General features: G+C 42.2%; 1 protein-coding gene across 2 annotated transcripts; it reads right to left on the bottom strand.

The window, feature by feature from the left end:
- Positions 1–225: 225 nt before the first annotated feature.
- Positions 226–20,235, bottom strand: heatr5b (HEAT repeat containing 5B). Of its 2 annotated transcripts, none has more exons than XM_030748016.1 (36): positions 20,193–20,235; positions 18,319–18,483; positions 18,017–18,228; positions 17,265–17,373; positions 16,986–17,135; positions 16,248–16,419; positions 15,982–16,139; positions 15,642–15,891; positions 13,410–13,565; positions 12,950–13,200; positions 12,737–12,848; positions 12,481–12,633; positions 12,290–12,389; positions 12,060–12,169; positions 11,789–11,952; positions 11,427–11,602; positions 11,171–11,276; positions 10,876–11,066; positions 9,846–10,005; positions 9,456–9,645; positions 9,103–9,272; positions 8,864–9,011; positions 8,606–8,785; positions 8,272–8,526; positions 7,399–7,580; positions 7,234–7,302; positions 6,351–6,530; positions 5,630–5,870; positions 4,917–5,153; positions 4,590–4,717; positions 3,657–3,801; positions 3,217–3,489; positions 2,740–2,964; positions 2,413–2,564; positions 1,840–2,053; positions 226–1,416 (listed from the first exon to the last, which is right to left on the bottom strand). In XM_030748016.1, exons 2-36 carry the CDS (start codon positions 18,442–18,444, stop codon positions 1,109–1,111), a joined length of 6,153 nt encoding a protein of 2,050 aa, XP_030603876.1. In that variant the 5' UTR covers positions 18,445–18,483; positions 20,193–20,235; the 3' UTR covers positions 226–1,108. The 2 variants fall into 2 exon arrangements, with proteins under 2 accessions (XP_030603876.1, XP_030603875.1); XM_030748015.1 differs by having other exon boundaries at positions 15,597–15,891.
- Between the last annotated feature and the right edge of the window lie 33 nt (positions 20,236–20,268).

The raw sequence follows: 20,268 nt of genomic DNA on the forward strand, positions 1-20,268 counted from the left end.
ACAGCATACGCCACGCCTACAGCGAGTCGGCTCGGGGGTGCTCGTTTTCCTTACCCGAACTGCCCGGAGGATCAGACTCAGAAGCGCATTGTTATAGGGCATGAATTCCTATTTTATTCCTCCCCTTAGACTATACTGTAGCGAAAATGTGCAAGCAGATACACAGCAATAGGGTCAAAATAAGTTTATTCACATTCTGAAGAAGAAAAAAAAAAAAAACATCGGCCAATTATTGATGATAGTTGATGCTCACCAATACATTATACAGATATTGCACACAATTATTTATAAGCCAAAAAAATATCAACGTGATATGCAGTGCATACATAAAATGATGTTTTTGTTAACTGGTCTGCAGATAACTGGACAGTCTTTGTGAGAAATATAGCATTTATAATTTCATATTGTTCTCATAAGATCTCATTTTTGGCTGAATATAGGTTCGATCAAAACTAATTTAGCAGTTTCGCTTTACAGCACGTAGCAGGAATGTTTACAACAGAATTTTTGAGTAGAACACATTAAAAAAAAAAAAAAAAAGCAGACCCATAGGCCACCTAAAACTATCTCCTTTAAAAAAAAAAAAAAAATATTTTTTTTTTAAAAGGGCTCTGCCACTCGCATATAAATCAGTGAAAACAGCAGAGCAGACACTTTTTAATGGAATCTTGTTTCTACTGCTGAATTTTTATTTATTTTTTGCCATCCGTAAATCAAAATTTAGGGTTAGTACCTCAAAATTTTGACTTACTCAGATTTCTGAATCAGTAAGTCAAAATTTCAACTTAGCTCTGCCCCCCCCCCCCCCAAAAAAGACGAATGTGAATTGTGTGGTCTTGAAATGATACATTCACACAATTAAAATATGCTACAGATTTTATAGCAAGCTTTTCAAAGAGGACATTCAAAGGCTTTCAAAGATATATACATAAAAGTTTTCCTGACTTCAAGAAGACTGCTCGGCCATCAAACACAAAGCAGAGATGTAGAATAAATAAATACACTTAAGAAAGTGTAACTGATACAAACATGACATGTGGTACACTATTGAAAGAAAACCAAAAAGGACAAAAATTAGGCCAGAGTGTGGAGTGCGTTTCTGGAGAGTTCAGAAGAAGCTCGTCTTGAGTTTAATTGTTGGTGCAGCTTGCACTGTTGGCTGAGCTTGCCTGGCTGCAGCTTTGGCTTTGCTGCTGGCCTGGTTGGCCCGTATAGCAGATTCCAGACGGGTTTTCAGCTCAGGTGCCGCTCCAATCACTATCTTGAAAGCAGCTGGATAGAGGGGGCCGATCCGCATTAAGTTCTGAAGCGCAAACTCGTGCAGGCCTTTAGATACTTGGGGCGCAGAGGAGATGGAATTTTCATCCAAAAGGTACGAGATGAGAGTTGGTACGAGGAGAGCGAGCAGCTGCACCCCTGTTAAACACATAAAGCAGTGAAAAAGAATATAACAGTTAAAAAAATATAACCAGTAAGAACAGTAAGTAATTGTTATTTAGAAGAAATTTTTAAAAAAAGGCACAGAGTTTAACTGTACTCAGCACAAACTGAACTGAGGCCACAAATCCAATAATATAATTTTCTATGCAGAGATTTGCCAGATTTAATTAGCAAACTGACACTACATTGGAGTAAAATAAACTTTTTTTCATGAATGGCTGGACTAGAAATTAGAAAAGCATTAAATTCAGCATTTAATGATTTATTGCTCTGATCTAGGGCAGCACTCATCCAAAGCCGCAGAGCTAAACACTTAAGAAATCTACTTTAACAGAGCAAATGTGGCACAAAATAGACCAAATGGTACTTTAGTGGTCCGTTAGATGGAGGCATACTTACGATTTTGCTCTTCACCCATGCTGACCAGATTCTCCAGGACCCTGATTCCCTCCTGCACAGCTTGCAGCTCAGCAGCCGTCCCTGGGCGCCTGCGCTCGACTGCCTTCAGCTTCTCCACCATGAGTGGAGCCAGAGCGTGGATGTAGGGGGTAGACAGGGCACGGCTGGAGTGTTGAAACACCGACAACAGCAGCTGGTAACACCGAGCCTGAACCTGTGGTGACAACGATTTAATCTCTCACTCAGTTGGGCCAGACTTATCTGTATAGTGTGAAGCTGTGTGAACTCTGGACAATACGAGGAGGATCCAGCCCAGGCATTGTGCAGCGTGCCCTTTCTCACAAGTGAAAATGCTCTGTTTGGGTTTGGTAAGAGAAGGGAGGTAGGGAGAGGGCACAGGAGACCACAACCACTTGCTTGTTGGAAATTCTTCAGGTATTTACCTGCTCTGCTGCTACACAGACTTAGTATTAGCTGGCAGGTTAAAAGCTTTTTGTCTGATACTATTCAGAAATTTGTGTTTTCTGCGCTCCTGCTGGGTAACATCTAGAAAAGTTCAGAGGTGTAGCTTACCCACGGATCACTAGAGTTGAGGGCATTTCGGAAGCGGTCCATGCAGCCCTTCTGCAGGACAGTCACTCCTACAAGTTCACTGCTGGCTGACAGCAGGAAGAGTGTGATCGCTGTCAACATACTGACCTCATCCATGTCAGGCCTGGACTCATCTAAAAAAAATATGCAAATATGCTTTTAAATAATAATAATGTCATGCTTTGTTTTTTTGTAGATTTCTTCACAGAAAGACAAGAAGCCACAGTCAGATAATGTGTGTGTGTGTGTGTGTGTGTGTGTGTGTGTGTGTGTGTGTGTGTGTGTGTGTGTGTGTGTGTCTTTGCTCACCTGGCTGCGAGTACTCGAGCACAGATGCGAGGCTGCTCCTCACAAGGCTGCTCCACTGAGTCTGCACGCTGTCTACCCGGGCTACTGGGGCGGTGATGATGGTCTTGATGCCCTGCAGGGCAGCTGACACAGGCACAGGCACAGAGTTGTCGGGAGTTTTTACCGCAGTTTCCCTCAGAACTCCGGTGACGAGGAAGAGAACCGTAGGCAGGATGGTCATGCTTCCTATTAAGGCAAAAAGAAAATGTGAATAATGGGCTGTTATTTAAGGGTGAAAACCATGATAAATCACATTCACTTGCTACTTACTCTTAATGTCACAGAAATGGATGTAGTTTAATATACCACGAAAAGAGAGTGTGTTAGAGAGTACATTTAAACAAAAACAGAATAAACTGAAATAGCAACTGTGTATGAGTTTTCCTTTCTTATTCTGTGTGTTATTTGTGTGTGGTTGCAGTTTGCCTCAGGCCTCACCAGCTGGAGAGCAGAGCGAGGGCAGCTCTGCCAGGATGGAAACTGCGTTTGCCACCAGGCGGGCGCTTTCTTCGGGTAGTCGCTGAGGTCTGAGTGGAGCGTGGCTGGGCGACTCCTTCACACGTGTATTAAGCTGCGGTAAGTGGCGGACCAGGATGAACACGAGCAGCTCCATGGCTGCGAACACTAAAGACTTGCCCGGGACCAGCTCCCCTGTGTCTCCTCCTTCTCCAAGGCTGGGCTGAGAGTCTTTCTCGCTGTCTTCTTCTTTGCCTGAGCCAAAAAAAATAAATAAATAAAAAAGTAATGACCATTTAAAGTACCACAAAATTCAGATAACTTCATTCTGAATATAAAACCAGCTTAATATTCCTACAGTGCTTTTGTTCAGATGAAGTCAGCATGCAAGCCTACATCTGGTGTAATGTAATATTTCTGACCTTTTGCAGTCTTCTGTCGCTGTAGGTGGTCATGTGCAGCCCTGATGGTCTCCTGGACGACTGCAGCGACCTGAAGCTGGACAGCAGGGGGATCCCGGGTCAACAGAAGTCGGTGAAGCACGTTTAGGAGCTCCACTGCCAGCATCTACAGCAGAAAAAAATTAATTATTAAATATATTAATGTGACTATGAAACATGTGGCACGAGCTTCTCACTTCTTTGATATTCAGAGTAGGAATCTATTCAAATTTTTCTGGTTTAATGCTCGACAATTTGTAATTCTCTGTTCTGGCTCATTGTTTTATCAGAGTGATAAATAGGCAGAAAATGGAAAGCAGAAAGCATATCCTTCATAGAATAAAATGTTACTTTTTAAAAGGCTTGATACTTAATATCACTTTTATACTTTATGTTAACAGAAAGTGCAATTTCTTTTTTGCTGTACAAAGATCTTTTTTTTTTTTTTTAATTATTTCTAATGTACAAAATATGCTTACAAGAGAGAATGATCTCAGTTGCTTTTTCCCTGAATGTGTAGCATATACATGCGTGTCCTTTGAAGCCTTCAGCACCCCATCATCTGCTGTGAAGGGGATTTTTTTTTTACCTTCTAAAGTCAGTAAATATCACACAGCAGTGTTGTATTTATCAAATATTTGCAATGAGGTGGTCAGTGGTAAATAGATCATTTGAACTAGACCAATGCAGTAACTGCTGCAAGAGGTAATCTAAAGAGGACACGATTTCTCTTATATGACACTTTGTAAAGGTGAATTTCTGTTAATATTTTTTAATAGGTGAAAATTACAGCAATTCTTTTTTGTTTACCTTAATGTTTAATTCATATATAATTAATGAGATTCTACTTTTATCGTATATGTTTTTAAACATATTTATCTTTTTTACCCTGTAATTTATGCCCTGTGTGTTTACCTGGTCATCAGCGATATGGGTTTTAGCACAAGGAGACTCTAGCAGAGTGCACAGGGCCTGCAGGCACGACATCACATGTTCAATGGGCTCTTCAGGCCGGGGGAAGCAAAGAAACTCTATACTGACACCTAAGAGGCAGAACACAAAAATGCTCTTAGTGTATGTTCTTATACATGAATTTTTTTCCACTGCCACTCTTTCACAATTGGCATGTGGTCCAGTGGCTGTGAGGTAAACAAAAGCAGTTGCTCTTTTTTTTTCGTCGGACTTTGTATGCAAGTGTGGTAAATGCTTCACACCACAGATGATAGCCATGCATTTCTTTACCCAACATTAGATGCATCCTGTCTTTGACAGACTCCTCAAAGGATTTTGTTGTGCAGGAGCCTCCCTGGGGGAGGCCAGGGGCTTTGGAGGGAGCTGATGAGACATCCTCTTGATCTACACCTGCTCCAAACCCAGTGCTATTCAGCCACAGTGCCACAGCATGCAGGACAGGAGCCCAGGAGCTGCGGTAGTGGAGCCTTGCTGTATCTATAGTCTCTGGGGTATAAAATGCTCCACCTGAAAACAAACACACACACACACACGCGCACACACACGCACGTGTGAAATTTGTTTGAATTACTTCACACTTTGATAAGCACTTTTATAAATGTATACTCCTGCACTGCCAAAAAAATGACACATAATTATTTTATTAACATGACAATATCAATATGACAAGTTTGATTTGAAGACTTTAAAAACAGCTCCAACAGAGTGCATGAACATCTAATCTAAAAGCCCATTTGAGCCAAGAGGTGTTTTTGTTGATATTGAATCTGACATTGTCCAAATAAAACTGAAAGTTCTCACTAATGTCTGAAACAGCTCAACTTTACAGGATCCAAAGTGGAACAAAGGACCCAAAAACTAGTCCTTTAAAATGTTCTATGGAAACACCACAAGACTACATTTTACTTCATCCACAAATTTAAAATTAAATGAGTAAACATAGAAAATGTAGCATTTCAGGAAGACAGGAAAGAGTCTAATACCATCAGGGGGCAGCTGACTGGAGAACTCAGCGGGCAGAGTGAGCAGAGCGTAGTCTCGCAGCATGGCCAGCCACAGGCGGCTCAGTGAGGGCAGCTCTGGCTGCACCAGGGTGATAAGACTGTCAGGGGGAAGCACGTCTGCTCCCAGGTCCTCCTCATCCTCATCGTCCTCTCCGCTTCTGACGGGTTTGGCAGGTTTAGACTCAGCCTCTTTCTTGATCTTCATGGCGACCACATAGACCTGAGCAATTTCAATGTCAGTTTTATTTCTACAGCACTTTTAAAGCACAAGGTTGAGTCAAGTGAACCTTTTAAGTTAGTTAAAACAAGGCAAAAGTGTACATTAATAAAATAAAGCAAATACAATAAAAGCGAATAAAAGAAACAAAAAAGAAGACACCACATAAAAAACACTGCTGGGACTCAAACTAAACTTGAATTAAAAGCCAAAGTAAAAAAAAAAGTTAGTTTTAAGACTTAAAAGATTTAAAAGACTGTATAGACTCTGTGGTACGAATATCAAGTGGAAGGTTATTCCAGAGTCTGGGGCTGCGAAAGCCCGATCCCCTCTGAGCTTAAATCGAGACCTCGGCTGCACTGAGAGCATCTGGCCAGATGATCTCAGTGCTCTGTTGGGGCAAGAAAGCCAAAGTGCACTTTCAGGTTCATTACGCACGTCATCTGCATTGTAACAAAAGGGGCAGTGCTCTGCTCATCTCACCTCAGCCCACGCCTTCAGCACAGCTAGTTTCTCCATCGTGGTGGCACTCTCACTATACAGCTGACTGGATGAGCCCTTCCCAGCCTGCACCTTGTCCAGCGATGACACAAGCAGGTTGTGGACTCGCCGCAGGTCGTTGAGGTCACTGACCACGCCACTGCCAATCCATGTGCTGCACACCTGTAGTCAATGTAAGAAATGGTTAAACTTCTATAAATCTTAAAATTTTTATCTATTAATAATCTTTCAAAAACAGAGAAAACAAAAACTGCCTTACATAACAGAGCACTTAGGCTCATTAGCCGTGCTATTAGAGTGGGTAGGGGTGTCAAAAAATGGATATTAATAAATGGGAATGACACCTAACCGCTATAAAAGTGGACCACATGTTTATAAGATTCCATTCTTCTGGGAAGAACAGCAATTAAAGTGTCAGTGCAAGCGCAGCAGTCTGCTATAAATCTGGTAGCTTAGTTTTCCATGTTTTTCTGAATAAGTTGTTCTGGTTATGAAAAGATAAACTCTGACTATGCCTTCAAAAAGACTCCCAACCAAAGAAACGGGAATGTCAAAGACAGAACATTTTTTGGTAATAAGCTGGCAGGCATGTTTTGTTATTTGCCCCCGTCACTCAGCGTTCACATCAGTCAATTAAGTCAAAGAGCATTAAGTCATGAATCTGACACTGCGGGCTTCTAAGCGGATGATGACTCACTTTGTCGTGGTAATTAACTGCTAATGCAGTCACAGTTCTACCAAGACAATCAAAAACATATTTAAGGTCTGTTAATGGAAAGAAGGTTACAGTTGAACACACCTCAAAAAGAGGCATCAGTGGGATTATAACCAATTTCAACTGATAAGAGGGACAAGTGTGTCTTACCTGGCATGCCTTTGCAGTAATGTCGGACGGTGTATCAGGTGAAAATGCAGGTCTGAGAGCAGCTCCAACCTAAATCATGCACAAAGTTTACTTTCATGCGGTTACAGAAGTTTCTGAGTCCTTTTTAGTTTTGGACTATGAAACATAATGCAATGCTTAACTCACATTGGCCTGATACTGTTCCAGGATAACGTGCCCCGGGAACTCAGGCTCTGGTACGGACGCAAACTTTTTAATGATGTCCTCCAGGGCCTGCAGGCCAGCCATCCTCAGCTGGTTGCTGTGGTCTGTGGCCGCCATGAAAGCCATGCGGATGAGGTCAGACAAATGGAGCACCAGCAGATCTCCTGAACGGACAGAGATACATGGAAAAAACAACGAGGACTATGTGAGAAATAGGAAGCTAATTATAAACACTGGAAGGAATGTGAACTCAATGAACAGCTACAATAATGATTTTTCCAGCCATTGTCTAATATTTGATTTATTAATCCTTTCATGATGGGTTACATTTCAACAAGAAACTATAACTAATGCTTTCTTCAGCCCCTGCTTTAACACTTTGTTGAAGAAGAAACAGTTTTGGAGTTTCAGTGTCTGCTGGCAGTGACTAAAAAGAAACCAGACATTAAGTTTGGGGCTTGAGATGTAATTGAGTTTTAGCTGAAGGGCACTTTTTGAGGGATTAGTTGGACACGCTGTTATGCAGCCCAACCATCCACTGAATCCCAGTCACTAAATTTGGTTTAGCTGGTTTCAGAGCTGCAAAGTGACTACAATGTGCTATTACCGTCTATCCTGTAGATTGCCTCCTTATTACAGTAAAGCTAATATAAATATTGGCTCCTACATCTGTCACAGGGAACAAAACCCTCTTTGACTTTTGCTTATTCACCTCTAGCTTTGTTCCAGCTTTACATAAAAGCATATGAACAAGCTTTTTCCTGTAGCACAGTAGAGGTGTAATTGGCATTAATCAATCACGAATCTTTAAGTGAACTCTAAGGTAGTCTATTCTGGCAGCACAGTGAATGGTACCTTTTGGGTTCTTGGCCTGCGCAGAGCGGGCAGCTGCCAGGTCAAAGTGTGCTTTGTCTGCATTCTCACAAAGCAGGATGATGCGGCACAAGCAGTCTGCTGCAAACACCCGCGTCACCCAGCGCGGCGCCACAGATGGCTTGGATTTGTCGTCTTCACCCAGACCCGTGAACATGGTGTCATCGTCCATTTCGTCTTTTTTCTCAGAGTCTTCCTCGTCCTTTTCTACCTCAAACACAACGGCTCCCCCTACATCTGAAAGAGGACATGAGCACATTTGTGATTCAGAGATTTATAAAAGATGATTTTGATTTTGTTTGTTTTGCAGCCTTACCTGTTGTTGCTGCAAGAACATCCTTGCAGAGTTTCAGCCAATGGGAAAGTTTTTCAACTGCGAGAGATGACAGCATGTGGCCGAGTGTGTCGTGGATGTCGGAACACAGCTTCCTGTCTGTCTCCCGATCCAGCATGCCAAACAGAACGCCCTCCAGACCCGTCTCTGTGATGTTTAGATCTGAACCAGAGAAAGTTCATTAGAGCCAGTGTCTCATTAAGGTATATTAATCAAGCAAAATGCTCCATGTGTACTCACTGATTGCAGTGTTGTCTTTGCTGTCGCCTGCTCTCTTTGCCAGGCTCATAGCGTACTCACAGACCTCTGCAGCTTCTCTCTGAGCAAGCTGTCTCAGGCAGGCCACGGCAGCACGACGCAGCAACAGGTGAGAGCTGCACAGGTGCACCTGCAGGAACCCCAGTGTACAGCAGGAAAACAACATTTAGATTAACACAAATAACTATCGCAACTGTACTCTGAAAGTCATCACATCTTACACAGAGGCAGGGCACCAGGCTGGACAGGTTAACGTGTCGTGGAGCAAACATGTGAAGCTGCTGCAAACATGAGATGGCAGCTGCCTGCACAAGGGAGTCAGAGTGGTCCTGCATTATGGCACAACCAACCAGGCAGGACGAGCGGATGGTGGAAATAGTTGCTCCATTTCCTAGCAAACCAACGACACCAATTAGAAAGACAGACACAAAGAAATACCACATCTAAAACACACTGTCTGCCTTCAAGCACACTTCAGGAGCCTGCAGAGGGTCAAAACTGGTTACACTGCCACCTCCTGGCTAGAAAATGCTACATTCAGGAAGGTTTTTGATTTGATTTATGCCACAGTTACCCTGTAACTCTGGTCCCACAGTAGTGATGAGAGCTCCCAGGCAGCGGCCCAAACACTGGTGAACCTCTGTGTGAGACGGGGGCACAGTGAGGAGCAGGGTGAGCACCAGGGACAGCGTAGGCTCAACGTAACCTCGGTACATGGGACCACTAGAATCCACAATCAGAGCCAAAGAGTGCAGAGCCCATGTCTGGTAAAGAAAAAAAGAACAGATTAAAAAAAAATTAATTTAGTGTGGGCGAAAGCAAAATTTAAGAAACAAGGGGGTGCATCGAAATCATGTTTAGAAATAACATTTAACTGAAAAAAAAAAAAAAAAAACAACTATAAAGATGTAATTCAGTTATGGGTGAATATAAAAATGTATTCCTAATTAATAATTGACTGTACCTGGACCTCATGTGAAGAGCCATCCTGAGCCAGAGCCAACAAGATGCTGACACTGGTCTTTAAGTGCTGACCAGAGCCAATTCCTCCAACATATCGATGCAGACAGCCAAGAGCCAGTGAATGGCCCGTCCTTGAAACTACATCACGAGCTGACTTCAGCCTGTAAACAGGAGGAACAGAGACGTGGATCACATGAGTAGGGACAAAGATAAAGATAAGATGAGTTCAGTGAAACACTGAAACTATTACATTCCTGAAAACAAACAAAAAAAATGGCTGAAAATGTTTATTTTGTATAATCAAGTATATTGCTGTTTGGTGACCAATGAGCTCCAATGAAAAAGAATAAGAAGACTAAATGTGCATCCCATTACAAGTCAAGTTGCAGTTTACATCCTTTTCTGTCCAAATTTATTTAGGATCTGTAGTGAAGACTTTGATTTTAGTTTGTTTGTTTTTTTTAAAAAAAAAGAAGTATTCTTAAACACATATGCTAATATAAGGTAAATAAAGCTGATTCTGATCACAACATTGTACACTGTGGACAATGTTTAAAATATTGATGTTACTGCAAAGAACCTACAAATTTCTAACCTGGCACCTCAGAAGATCTATACAATCAGGCTATTTTCAAGGACAGCAGCAGAGATTAGTAATTCGGTATCTGACAAAATCTGAGAAGGTCAAATCTTTCCTTCTGTGTCTGTTGTTGAAGAATGATGTAAAACATGTTTCTACAGAGCATTGTCATGCTAACAACTAACCATAGTCCTTTTTTTATATAAAATGTCACAAATTCATCATTTTATCCTGTTAAGTTACTTGTCTGTTGTTTTTATTGGCGCATAAATTCTTGAGTTATGGCCAAAAATAAGTTCCCAGGGCTTGGCCTTTGAGCACCAAATTCTTTGACCACTCCTAAATATTATGTGTGAATGCAACAGATAATCTGAAATCATAATATTTGACCTAACTGTTGTGAAGGCCCAAAACGAAAATACAAAAAACCAAAAACTGCAGATATGCTTACTTATCAAAGCTTGTCTGCGCCATTCTGGCAATGAAAGTTGCCTCTCCGACCACCTGAGCCATCCTCCCTAAGGCCTCTCCAGCAGCACAGCGCAGGATGGGATTAGGATTGTCCAAAGCTCCCATCACCAGGGCCAGAGCTGATTTACGCACCTCCTCAGGCCCAAGAGTGCTCTTATTCTCAGCCAAACCCTTCAGTTAGAAGAAAAGAGAAGCCTTATTTCTCACTGTAGATATCACCTAAATAATGAAAAAAGACCATGCCATTTTAAGAGATACAGAGCATGTTTTCTTACCTTGAGGGCAGAAAGGACTGCAGTAAAGATGTTCAACTGGACTGCTTGCTGTCGAACTCCTTTAGCCTGCTTTATGCATTCTGCAAAGTGGTCTAACATCTGTAGCCTAAATCATACCCATCAGTTAAAATACAGTATATCAGTATACCACAAACTGCAACAATGCAGTTAATATGAATACATAAGCAAAATACAAAAGAGTAACTTCAGAATGCAGAACCGCATAAAATCTTCAGAATAAATGTGAATGCCTTACCTGTGTTTGAAGGAGACATGGGGGAAAACCACACCAAACAGAGCCACTGAAGCATCGATAACCGACACACCCAAAGGGAGAGGCCCTGGGATGGCCTCGCCTACTGGGACACGCAGGTAGATCGAGGAGGGATCATGTTCCAGAGCTCCGCTGCCAGACGCGCTGTTGGGCTGCAACTAATTTAGTGACAACACAGAAACAAAGCACAGACCAAACTTGAGTTTAATATTAAACATGAGACAGTGACGACTTCTGTCCAAAAAGCTTTTATATAATCGTAATCACACACCCAAAGAATCCACACGCAAGAGATGATTTACTGGTACCGTTTGTGGGTTTTTCTCTCAGAACACTTAACTGACCTGATCCTCTATGGACTTGTGGTCAGTCTCCTGTAGCCAGGAGCCCATGAGCACACTGTCATCATAATGACACAGAGAGCGCAGCAAAGATGTGGTGGTGTTGGCCGAGTTGTCGGTCAAAGTAAACTCCGCCACCAGTTCTCTCAGGAGGGCACTGAAACTGCCTGAACAAGAAGATTACCCATTAAAAAAGAAACAAAAAAAAAAAAAAAACACCTCTTAAATGACTTTTTAACTTCTTTGAAAATGAATACAAAACTGACTGAGTTACCTTCATAAGTCTTAGGAGGCAAGAGAGCCAAAATGTCGTACAACCGGAGCCTCACCATAGCTGCACTAGCTTTCAGGTGGGCGCCGTGGACCTTAGTGATGGCAGGGACGCTGAGAAAAATAAAAATGTTTCAATGATTAGATATGCAACTGAAAAACAACAGAAGAAATGCAAGGAATAGTTCTTACATGTCTTCAACAGGAAATTACACTAAAAAGCATCACACTCACTGAGACATCATGGTCATGGCACATTCAATAGGAGTCATCAGCCTGCGGATTACATCTTCTGTGAGAAGCTCGGGGCAGTGGGCCACGAAGCTACGCATGGCTACAGGAGAAAAGGAACAGTTTTGGTCATTACTGTGTCTTATAACATTTTAGGACATCTGCAGGCACACTGGGCAGGTGCAGCTCTTTACCACACAGTGCTCCAGCTCGGCCCTCCAGGGTGACCTGCCAGGTGAAGTTGTCTCCTCTGGCCTTTTCTGCCTCCAGCTCCTTCTGGGAGCGAGGAAACACATTCCTCCACAGCAGCAGCATTTTGGGGAGATGATAGCGCACAAGGGAGGGACCTGGGAACATGTATGAGCACAATGTGGTGGTCACAATGGTGATGAGAGGGAGAAGAGATTTCTAACAAACTGCAAAACCAGGAAGTGTGTCTTTGAGGCTCACCCAAAGTCATCAGGGCCCCCAGCAGAAGCCATCCAGACTGTGTACGCTGCAGGGATAGGCGGCTATTCTGAGCAGCTGTGCGTAGAAGGTCTTCAGCTATACTCACCACCAACTACACAAACAGTGAGGCTGGTCAATCAAGACTGGCACATAGAAACACATGACAGATACACAGAGAAAGAACCACTAAGACTATATTCTGAGGCTACACACCTTGCCCTTGGTGTGGGGGATACCAAGTGGGCACTGGTGCACACCTCCCAGCAGAGCAGCCATCGCAAAGCTGTAGCCGCTTACAGCTTCAGGCGAACTCTTCAGGTTGTTGATTCTCTCAGCGCAGCGGTCCAGCAGTGGGGTCAACTGATAGGGTAGCGCCACGGCGACACAACGCAAGCACCATGCAGCTGCCAAACGTGCTGCCATGCTTGGGTGCAGCAGCACTGAAGTCACAGTTTCAAGCAGTCCTGAAGACGAGGACGTGTAATGTGTTATTTAATGAGTTTAGCCTATCTTCACTAATATTCATTAAAAGTAATATGCAACACTGCAAAGAAGTCGAAGCAACAAAAATACTGGCCTATGTCATAAATTAGGATTTATGTATAACTAGTTTGCGTTTCTAGAAACCCAAGAGTGACAAAATGAATATCCCGTTTTCTATTTTGTGTCTTACCAACAGAAGGCTCCTGGATGAGTGGTGAAGCTGTGGCACTCAAACTCTGAACTAAACTGCCCAGCTCTTTTAAAGCACACACCATAACGTGCTGACTGGCAGACACATCAGCTGCCCCTGCCTTGTTCTCCCCACTGATATCATTCACCACTGCCTCTGAAGACACAAACAACACAAAAAGAGAAACAAGCAAAAAGATCTGTCAGCGTAAACTTTTTCAGAGTTATTGTTAAAGTTCACATTTTTTAAATAAAATAATATTTAGTACATACTAATTTATAATGTATGAAGCATTGCTGGACAAGATTTACATCAATAGCAAATGACAAATTTTTTTTCTCAAAAATAAGAAAACACTTTGTGTCAGTTAAGTATAATCCACTGATATTAGTAAAATATACACTAATCAGACACAACATTAAAAACACTGGCCTGTGTAGGTCCCTCTCATGCTGCTGAGGTATAGACACCACAACACCTATGAAGTGTCCTTAGCAGCAGATCCTTTAAGTCCTGGAAGTTATATTTTGTTTTTCTACATCAGATGCTTGAATAAACTGCAGACTGGGCAACAGCTTCAAACCATTCCTGAACAATATTTGCACTGCAGCAGGGTCCACTATGCTGCTGAACAAAAGCCATGTCACACACAATGTAAAAGAAAATGTGATTCTTTCTTTGAGATTGGACCACATACAAATAGCTGACCCTATTACCAGCTCACCGATTGTCATTTCTTATACCGCTTTTGTTAGCCCCCCAACTACCAAAAACATTCCCAAGTCCTGCTATTTTGTAGATACTCTGACCCAGTTGCTGGGACATCAAAATTTAACCTCAGTCCAAGTCACTCACACCCTTACACTCCCACACTTTTCCAGCTTCCTTTAACTTGATTTCCTGCCTCAGATATCCCACCACTTGACAGGTACCACTGTGACAAAATAAATCTTACTTCAGTGGTTTTAATGTTGTGGCTGACAGGTGCATACTCTAGCTTCTATTAACACAACAGGCTGCATTAGGCCACGCATTGTTGTCACATATTAAACTGTAAAGTTCTGCAACTACATAACTACTACTTCAAAACACAGATGAGCACACCCCAATGTACGCCAAGAGCTCTGAGGATTTTTCCCCCCTCATACAAAATAAAAAATAAATAATGGTTATAACTGTGACAAAAGAGAAAAACAGTAACATTAAACTAAATGGCCAATCATCTAACAGGAACTGAAATCCTCTGAGCTCTAAAAAGGCAACAATTAAGACAGATTATATGTAAGAAAGAAGTCAATAAAATGACTTAAAGAAAAGAAAATATAAAGATGCTTCTTGAACTGTGGCATTTCACTGAATACAACTGAGGACTTGAGTGTAAAATACAGAGAGGCACATACACTAGAAGTCCTACTTCTATCATGGCTCCTGGTAACATTTTCCCAGTTTAGTTTAGACATTTCTCAAAGTCCCATTTCAAGAAGTCTCACATATCCAGCTGGATGGAAAAAAAAATACGCCAGCAAGTGCAGAGTGAACAACAAAGAACCCGCGATCACATACTGAGAGAAACCAACATTTTAATTTTTTTTTAATTCTGTCTTAACATCAATAAGAGCAAAAATTGTTGCTCTGATAAAACGTACAACAGTTTAAAGGTTGCAAAGCAAATCAGAGTAAGAATCATCCTTTGTGAATGCGATATGGGTGATTCTGAAAATGATTTATGCGATGATATAAAGTGGGAAAAAAAAAAATTGCAAACACTGTGTCGTGTTTCTGCGGCATCATCCTATCGTGTGTCTGCGAATTAAGTGGCACATGCAGCTTTTCTGCTTTAGCATGCCAGATGCCAGAAAAGGGTGCGTTAAATGCTCTTTAGGCAATAACAGAATGTGAATTCACAGGCAAAAAGCCACGTAGGCCGAGCAATAATGCAAGAATGAGTATGCTGCGCAGGCAATGGATGATCTTACTGACATTATGATGCTGCTTGTGGTTAAAAGGAGATGTAAAGAAAGAGGAAACTAACCCCAAAAGCAGAAAGTGGAAAGGAAAGTCAAGAAAAAAAAAAAGAAAAAGAAAAGAAAAGCCATCTCTACACACAACATAAGCACAAGCCATGCAACAGTTTTAAAAACTGAATGAAGTGTGAATTAAAGGTGATAATAATGGATGAGTACTTACTCTGCAATGCTCTGAACCGTGATATTTCCCCCCCATCCTCCTTACCCACAGCCCTCATTTGCTTGCTGATGGCTTGGCAGATTTCTTTGCCGGCTGCAATTTGTGCTTTCTCTCCAAGCAAGCCCCCTAAGGTGGCGCGCAGCATGAAGGAGACACAGCGGCGTGAGTACACAGCCTCAACGTGAGTCTGCGTGGCCCGTGGGTGAGACACTAGGTCCAAAACGTGGGACAGGAATGTGGCAAAGTTGCGCTCCAGCCACTGACCGCCAAGTGTTGTCACAAACACAACATATGCCTAAGAAGAAATTAAGCAGGAGCACGCATGAGGTGGATGAATCAGACAGCCCAGGTTCATATTTGTTTTATGTCAGAGAGTTCACCTCACCTGTGTGACGCCCACCCGGACCTCCCTGCTGACAGAGCCTCCGCCCTTCAACATCTCTCCTCCGCTCTTCAGGAAGCCAGATCCTCCCCGCAGAAAGCCTGTGGCCATGAGCTCCAGCACCTCCTCCAGAGTGGCTCGCTTTACATTCTGACGCATCACTGTGAAAAGCATTAAGAAAGAATGAAAGGTTTGAGATGAAGAACAGAAGAGGTGAGCTACTCTAGAAACATGAAATATGAACGCCACACAACAACTCTGTAACCTACCAGCTGCTTGTTTGGGCATCAGGGCTGTGGCCATAACCGTCCCCAGCAGTTTAGCCACGGCTACCCGAACACCATAGTTAGACCCTTCCAAGGCTTTGAAACACAAAGTAGCAACATTCTCCAGTTCTGTGGTCCACATGAATACGGCCTCATTCTGCAGCTCCAACAGGCACTGATCATGCAAGAAGGGCAGAAAACATAAGAAGCATGGAATGCTATATTTACTATTTATATTACATGTATACAGGAAATATTTAATTTGTGCCATGAATTCACTGACTTGCATGCACATAATGCTGCAATATACACAATAACTGATATACTTTCTAAACAGAAACTGAAATAGTGTGTGGTCAAAAAAAATGACACAGCAAAAGTATTAAAGTCAGCGGTGTCTTCCCTTTTAACAACAGAATGTCCTCTGACCAACATGCTGTTGCATGACTAAAAGGGAAAATTAGATCATACTGAAAACAAGAAATTGTGTGGTACCTTTACATTTATGAGAGAAACAGAAAATGCAGCTGTGCATATTGCTGAAGTGCTCCTCAGAAACTTAAGATCAAACCAACCACATTTTGTTGTTTTGGGAGAAAGAGTTTGTAGATTACTCTGTGTTAGCGTCACTTTTATGTTTCATAAGCCTCCACCAGCGCACACAAACCCCACAAAGAAGTGGAAGCTAGATGACAACTGTAAATCCTTAACAGCTTCATTGCGTGTTTTTGTGAGACCAACCTTTGCTACTGCACAGCGTACAGCCATGGATCTGTCTGTAAGCAGAGAGCGAGCATTCTTGTAGATATCTCTGTGACATGAAGCTGCAGCTCCACCCAGTCCACTCAGCACCTTCTGCAGGCTCAGAAGGATCTCTCCTCTACCTTGGGACTGCATCAATGAAGTAAAAGAAAATGACATCACATTGATTTCTGAATAATCAATCCCTTTAATTATTCATTACCATTACCTATATTGCAATGCAACTGCTCCTAATTTTTGTACTCTTTCGGGGCATACCTCTGCACTCTTTAATGCCTTTAAAAGGTTATTGATGGTGTCTGGAAAGGAGCTTCCCAGCATCCTGCCCATCTTCTCATAAAAAGCTCCAACACATGCCACTGCAGCACTGCCAGAAAAGTGTAACAAGTTAATTAACATGCTAATTAAAACAAAAAAGTTAGAATTATGTAAATTAAAATATGCAAATTAATTATTTCATGAAAATGAATGGATAAACTTCTATTTATTAGTCTCCTCCAGAGAACATTTAGACTGGATTTTTTTGTTGATAAATGGTGAGACTGGCATAATAACCTGAACCATGCATGAATTAGCTTTAACACATTATCTACTGTAAAACACCTCAAGGGAGGCACAGTGGATTAGTGTGCAGAAAGGAGGCCCTGACCCATGTGTGCCTCTCACCTACTCAGAAATGAGTAGGTATGAATGACTGATGGCTAAAACCCTGCCGGGCATCACTGATGCAGCTTCATCCACTGTTATATTTCATTAATGCCGGCAAGAAACACAGCATATCTGCCCTTGTACACTTAATCCCTCATTTTAAACATGAAATGTCATTCTGCAGATTACCGTCCAGCTTAACTGCTAATACCCTTGAAGGTAGGCCTACTACACGTGCCTGGAACTCTTAAAAGCAGTTCTGAACAGCTTATATTTAAATAAAAATATGTAAAAGCTCAAATAGACTATTAATATACAGTTACTGTATTTCTAAAAATAGCCATGATTAAATGGGAACTCACAGTTTTGTTGGCAAGTATGCAGGTGTGTCATCTTTGCTTTTGATGATGTCATTACATTTATCGAGAGTCTGGAACACGGTGAAGGTGTCACCAATGCTGTAGAGGGTAGCAAGGTTTTTGGCCAGGAGTTTTCTTGTCGGTGGTCCAGGGGCACTGCTGATTAGTCCCGTCAGCTGTTCCACCAGCTTCTTCTGCTTCTCTTTTACATCCACCTGCCATTCAAAAAGAAAAGAAAAAAAAATCCAGTTACAAAATGCTTCTGATGATGCCAGCTCAGAAAAGCCAAAAATTTGAATAGTCACCTTATTTGCTGCCACAAGCACTTTATCCAAAAAGCGGAGCCATTCGAAGATGAAGACAGGCCTCTTTGCTTCGGTGATCTGGGCCAAAGCATCTTCATTGAGCAGGAGACTGTGAGCCAGCTCCATGGCGAGGAACTCTGAACACAATGATGGGCACCCTCCTCTCTGCAATGATTTATAATCATGCAACAAATTAAACAAAAAAAATATTATAAAATGTCAACATAAGAAGTTGGAACACCAAACAGCTTTGGTGAAAAGGACGGAGCACCACTTTTCAAAAATATATTCTCATTTGGCATTCTGATGATAGTGGTAGAGAGCATTGCTGGCATAAAATATTTCATAGGTGTTCAGGGAGACTGAGTGATGAGATCACTGTGGTAGGTGTTATAGCAACGAATATGCATACCAGAGTGAGGTAGACCACCAATCCCTATCATGGGACTTAAATACCCATCTCACTGGTAGTAAAGCCCGCCAGAGACTCTCCTTCCTCCGACAGCTAAGAGAATACGGGGTCAGTCAGGAAGGAATGATCCATTTTTATAGAGCTGTTATAAAGAGTGTGCTTATTTTCGCCATCCTGACTTGGTACAGTAAAACAACCAATCAGGACAAATACCAGTTTGAAAAAGCAGTACGTAGAGCCTCCAGCATCACTGGTTGGTGTCTGCTTTCCATAGCTTTGCACTATGCCACCAGAATCACCAGGAAAGCTAAAAGCATCATCACTGAGCCCTTCCACCCTGCACATGACATGTTCAATCTTCTCCCATCAGGCAAAAGATACAGGAGTATAACTAGCAGAAGATCATGCTTGAGGGATAGTACCTACCTCCAAGTTATTAGGCACTTAAATATGCACTGAATCTTTTATTAATTCAATTTACCTACAACAGGTTGTGATCATAGAATCTGAATTAATACTGCACTATAAACTGAATATCTTGCACTATGGACTGTTCCTTCTGCAGCCTGAACTGTACATTGTTGCACTAAAAGTACTGTAGTACTTTGTGTTATCCGCCAAAAAGGATACATAAGTGACTATTAGCATCAGGGTTTGGTTGATCTGTACTATGCACTTGAATTGTGTATGTTGTGCTGTTGGGTGTGGCTTGTGGTATATGTGAGCACAACAAGATAAATTTCTATCAGTTGTGTTGTTGAAATGGCTACAAAAAACTTGAACTTGAGCTGCGGTGACTGTGAAGGCCACAGCATGTGATTAATATCTTTTTCATGTTCACCAAACGGTTCTGTCAGTTCTTGCACCTCACTAACCGGGCCATAGTCATTGTGGAAGAGATCCTTCCTAGCAGGATAGAAATGCTCTATCGCAGGATAAAGATAACCACTCGGATCGTCTTTGTATTGCTCTGCAGGTGGCTATCCCTGCTCAGAAGACAAGTGGATCCAAACTATGCACCCCACAGCATGACAGAGCCACCGGATCCCCTCAGTGTAGCCTGTACGTCCAGTCACACTATCCCATCTATCAGCTGGACAGATAATAACAGCCCGATAGACACTATTTGTAACGCCCTAATCGTGTTCTATACGTCAGTAATTATGATGTAGATGGCTGTAAAATTGTGATATCCGCGCCTAAGTCTCGTACAGAATTCAAAAGTACTAAACAATCCTGTAGTGTGCTGACAGCTGTCATCCTTCAGCTGTTAATACGGGAGCTGGTTAGCAGCATAAGCTAGCTGCTTCCTACATAGAGCACTGACGCACTGACGGCTAAAGAGGACTTTGGCTCTTTGTCGTCATTCTTTACAACATTCAGCTGTTTCAGAAAAAAACACACCTCAGTAACAGCAGCTTCCTGAAATACGGGACAAATATAACCGAACTATTCGTCCTACCTGCGCTGCGATGACCCAGGATGAATGACGACGGCTATAGGCGGTGTCGCTTTAAAGTTTGTCCGAGGTGAAACCA

This window comes from Archocentrus centrarchus, chromosome 15 (genome assembly GCF_007364275.1).
Source record: "Archocentrus centrarchus isolate MPI-CPG fArcCen1 chromosome 15, fArcCen1, whole genome shotgun sequence".
Lineage (NCBI taxonomy): Eukaryota > Metazoa > Chordata > Actinopteri > Cichliformes > Cichlidae > Archocentrus > Archocentrus centrarchus.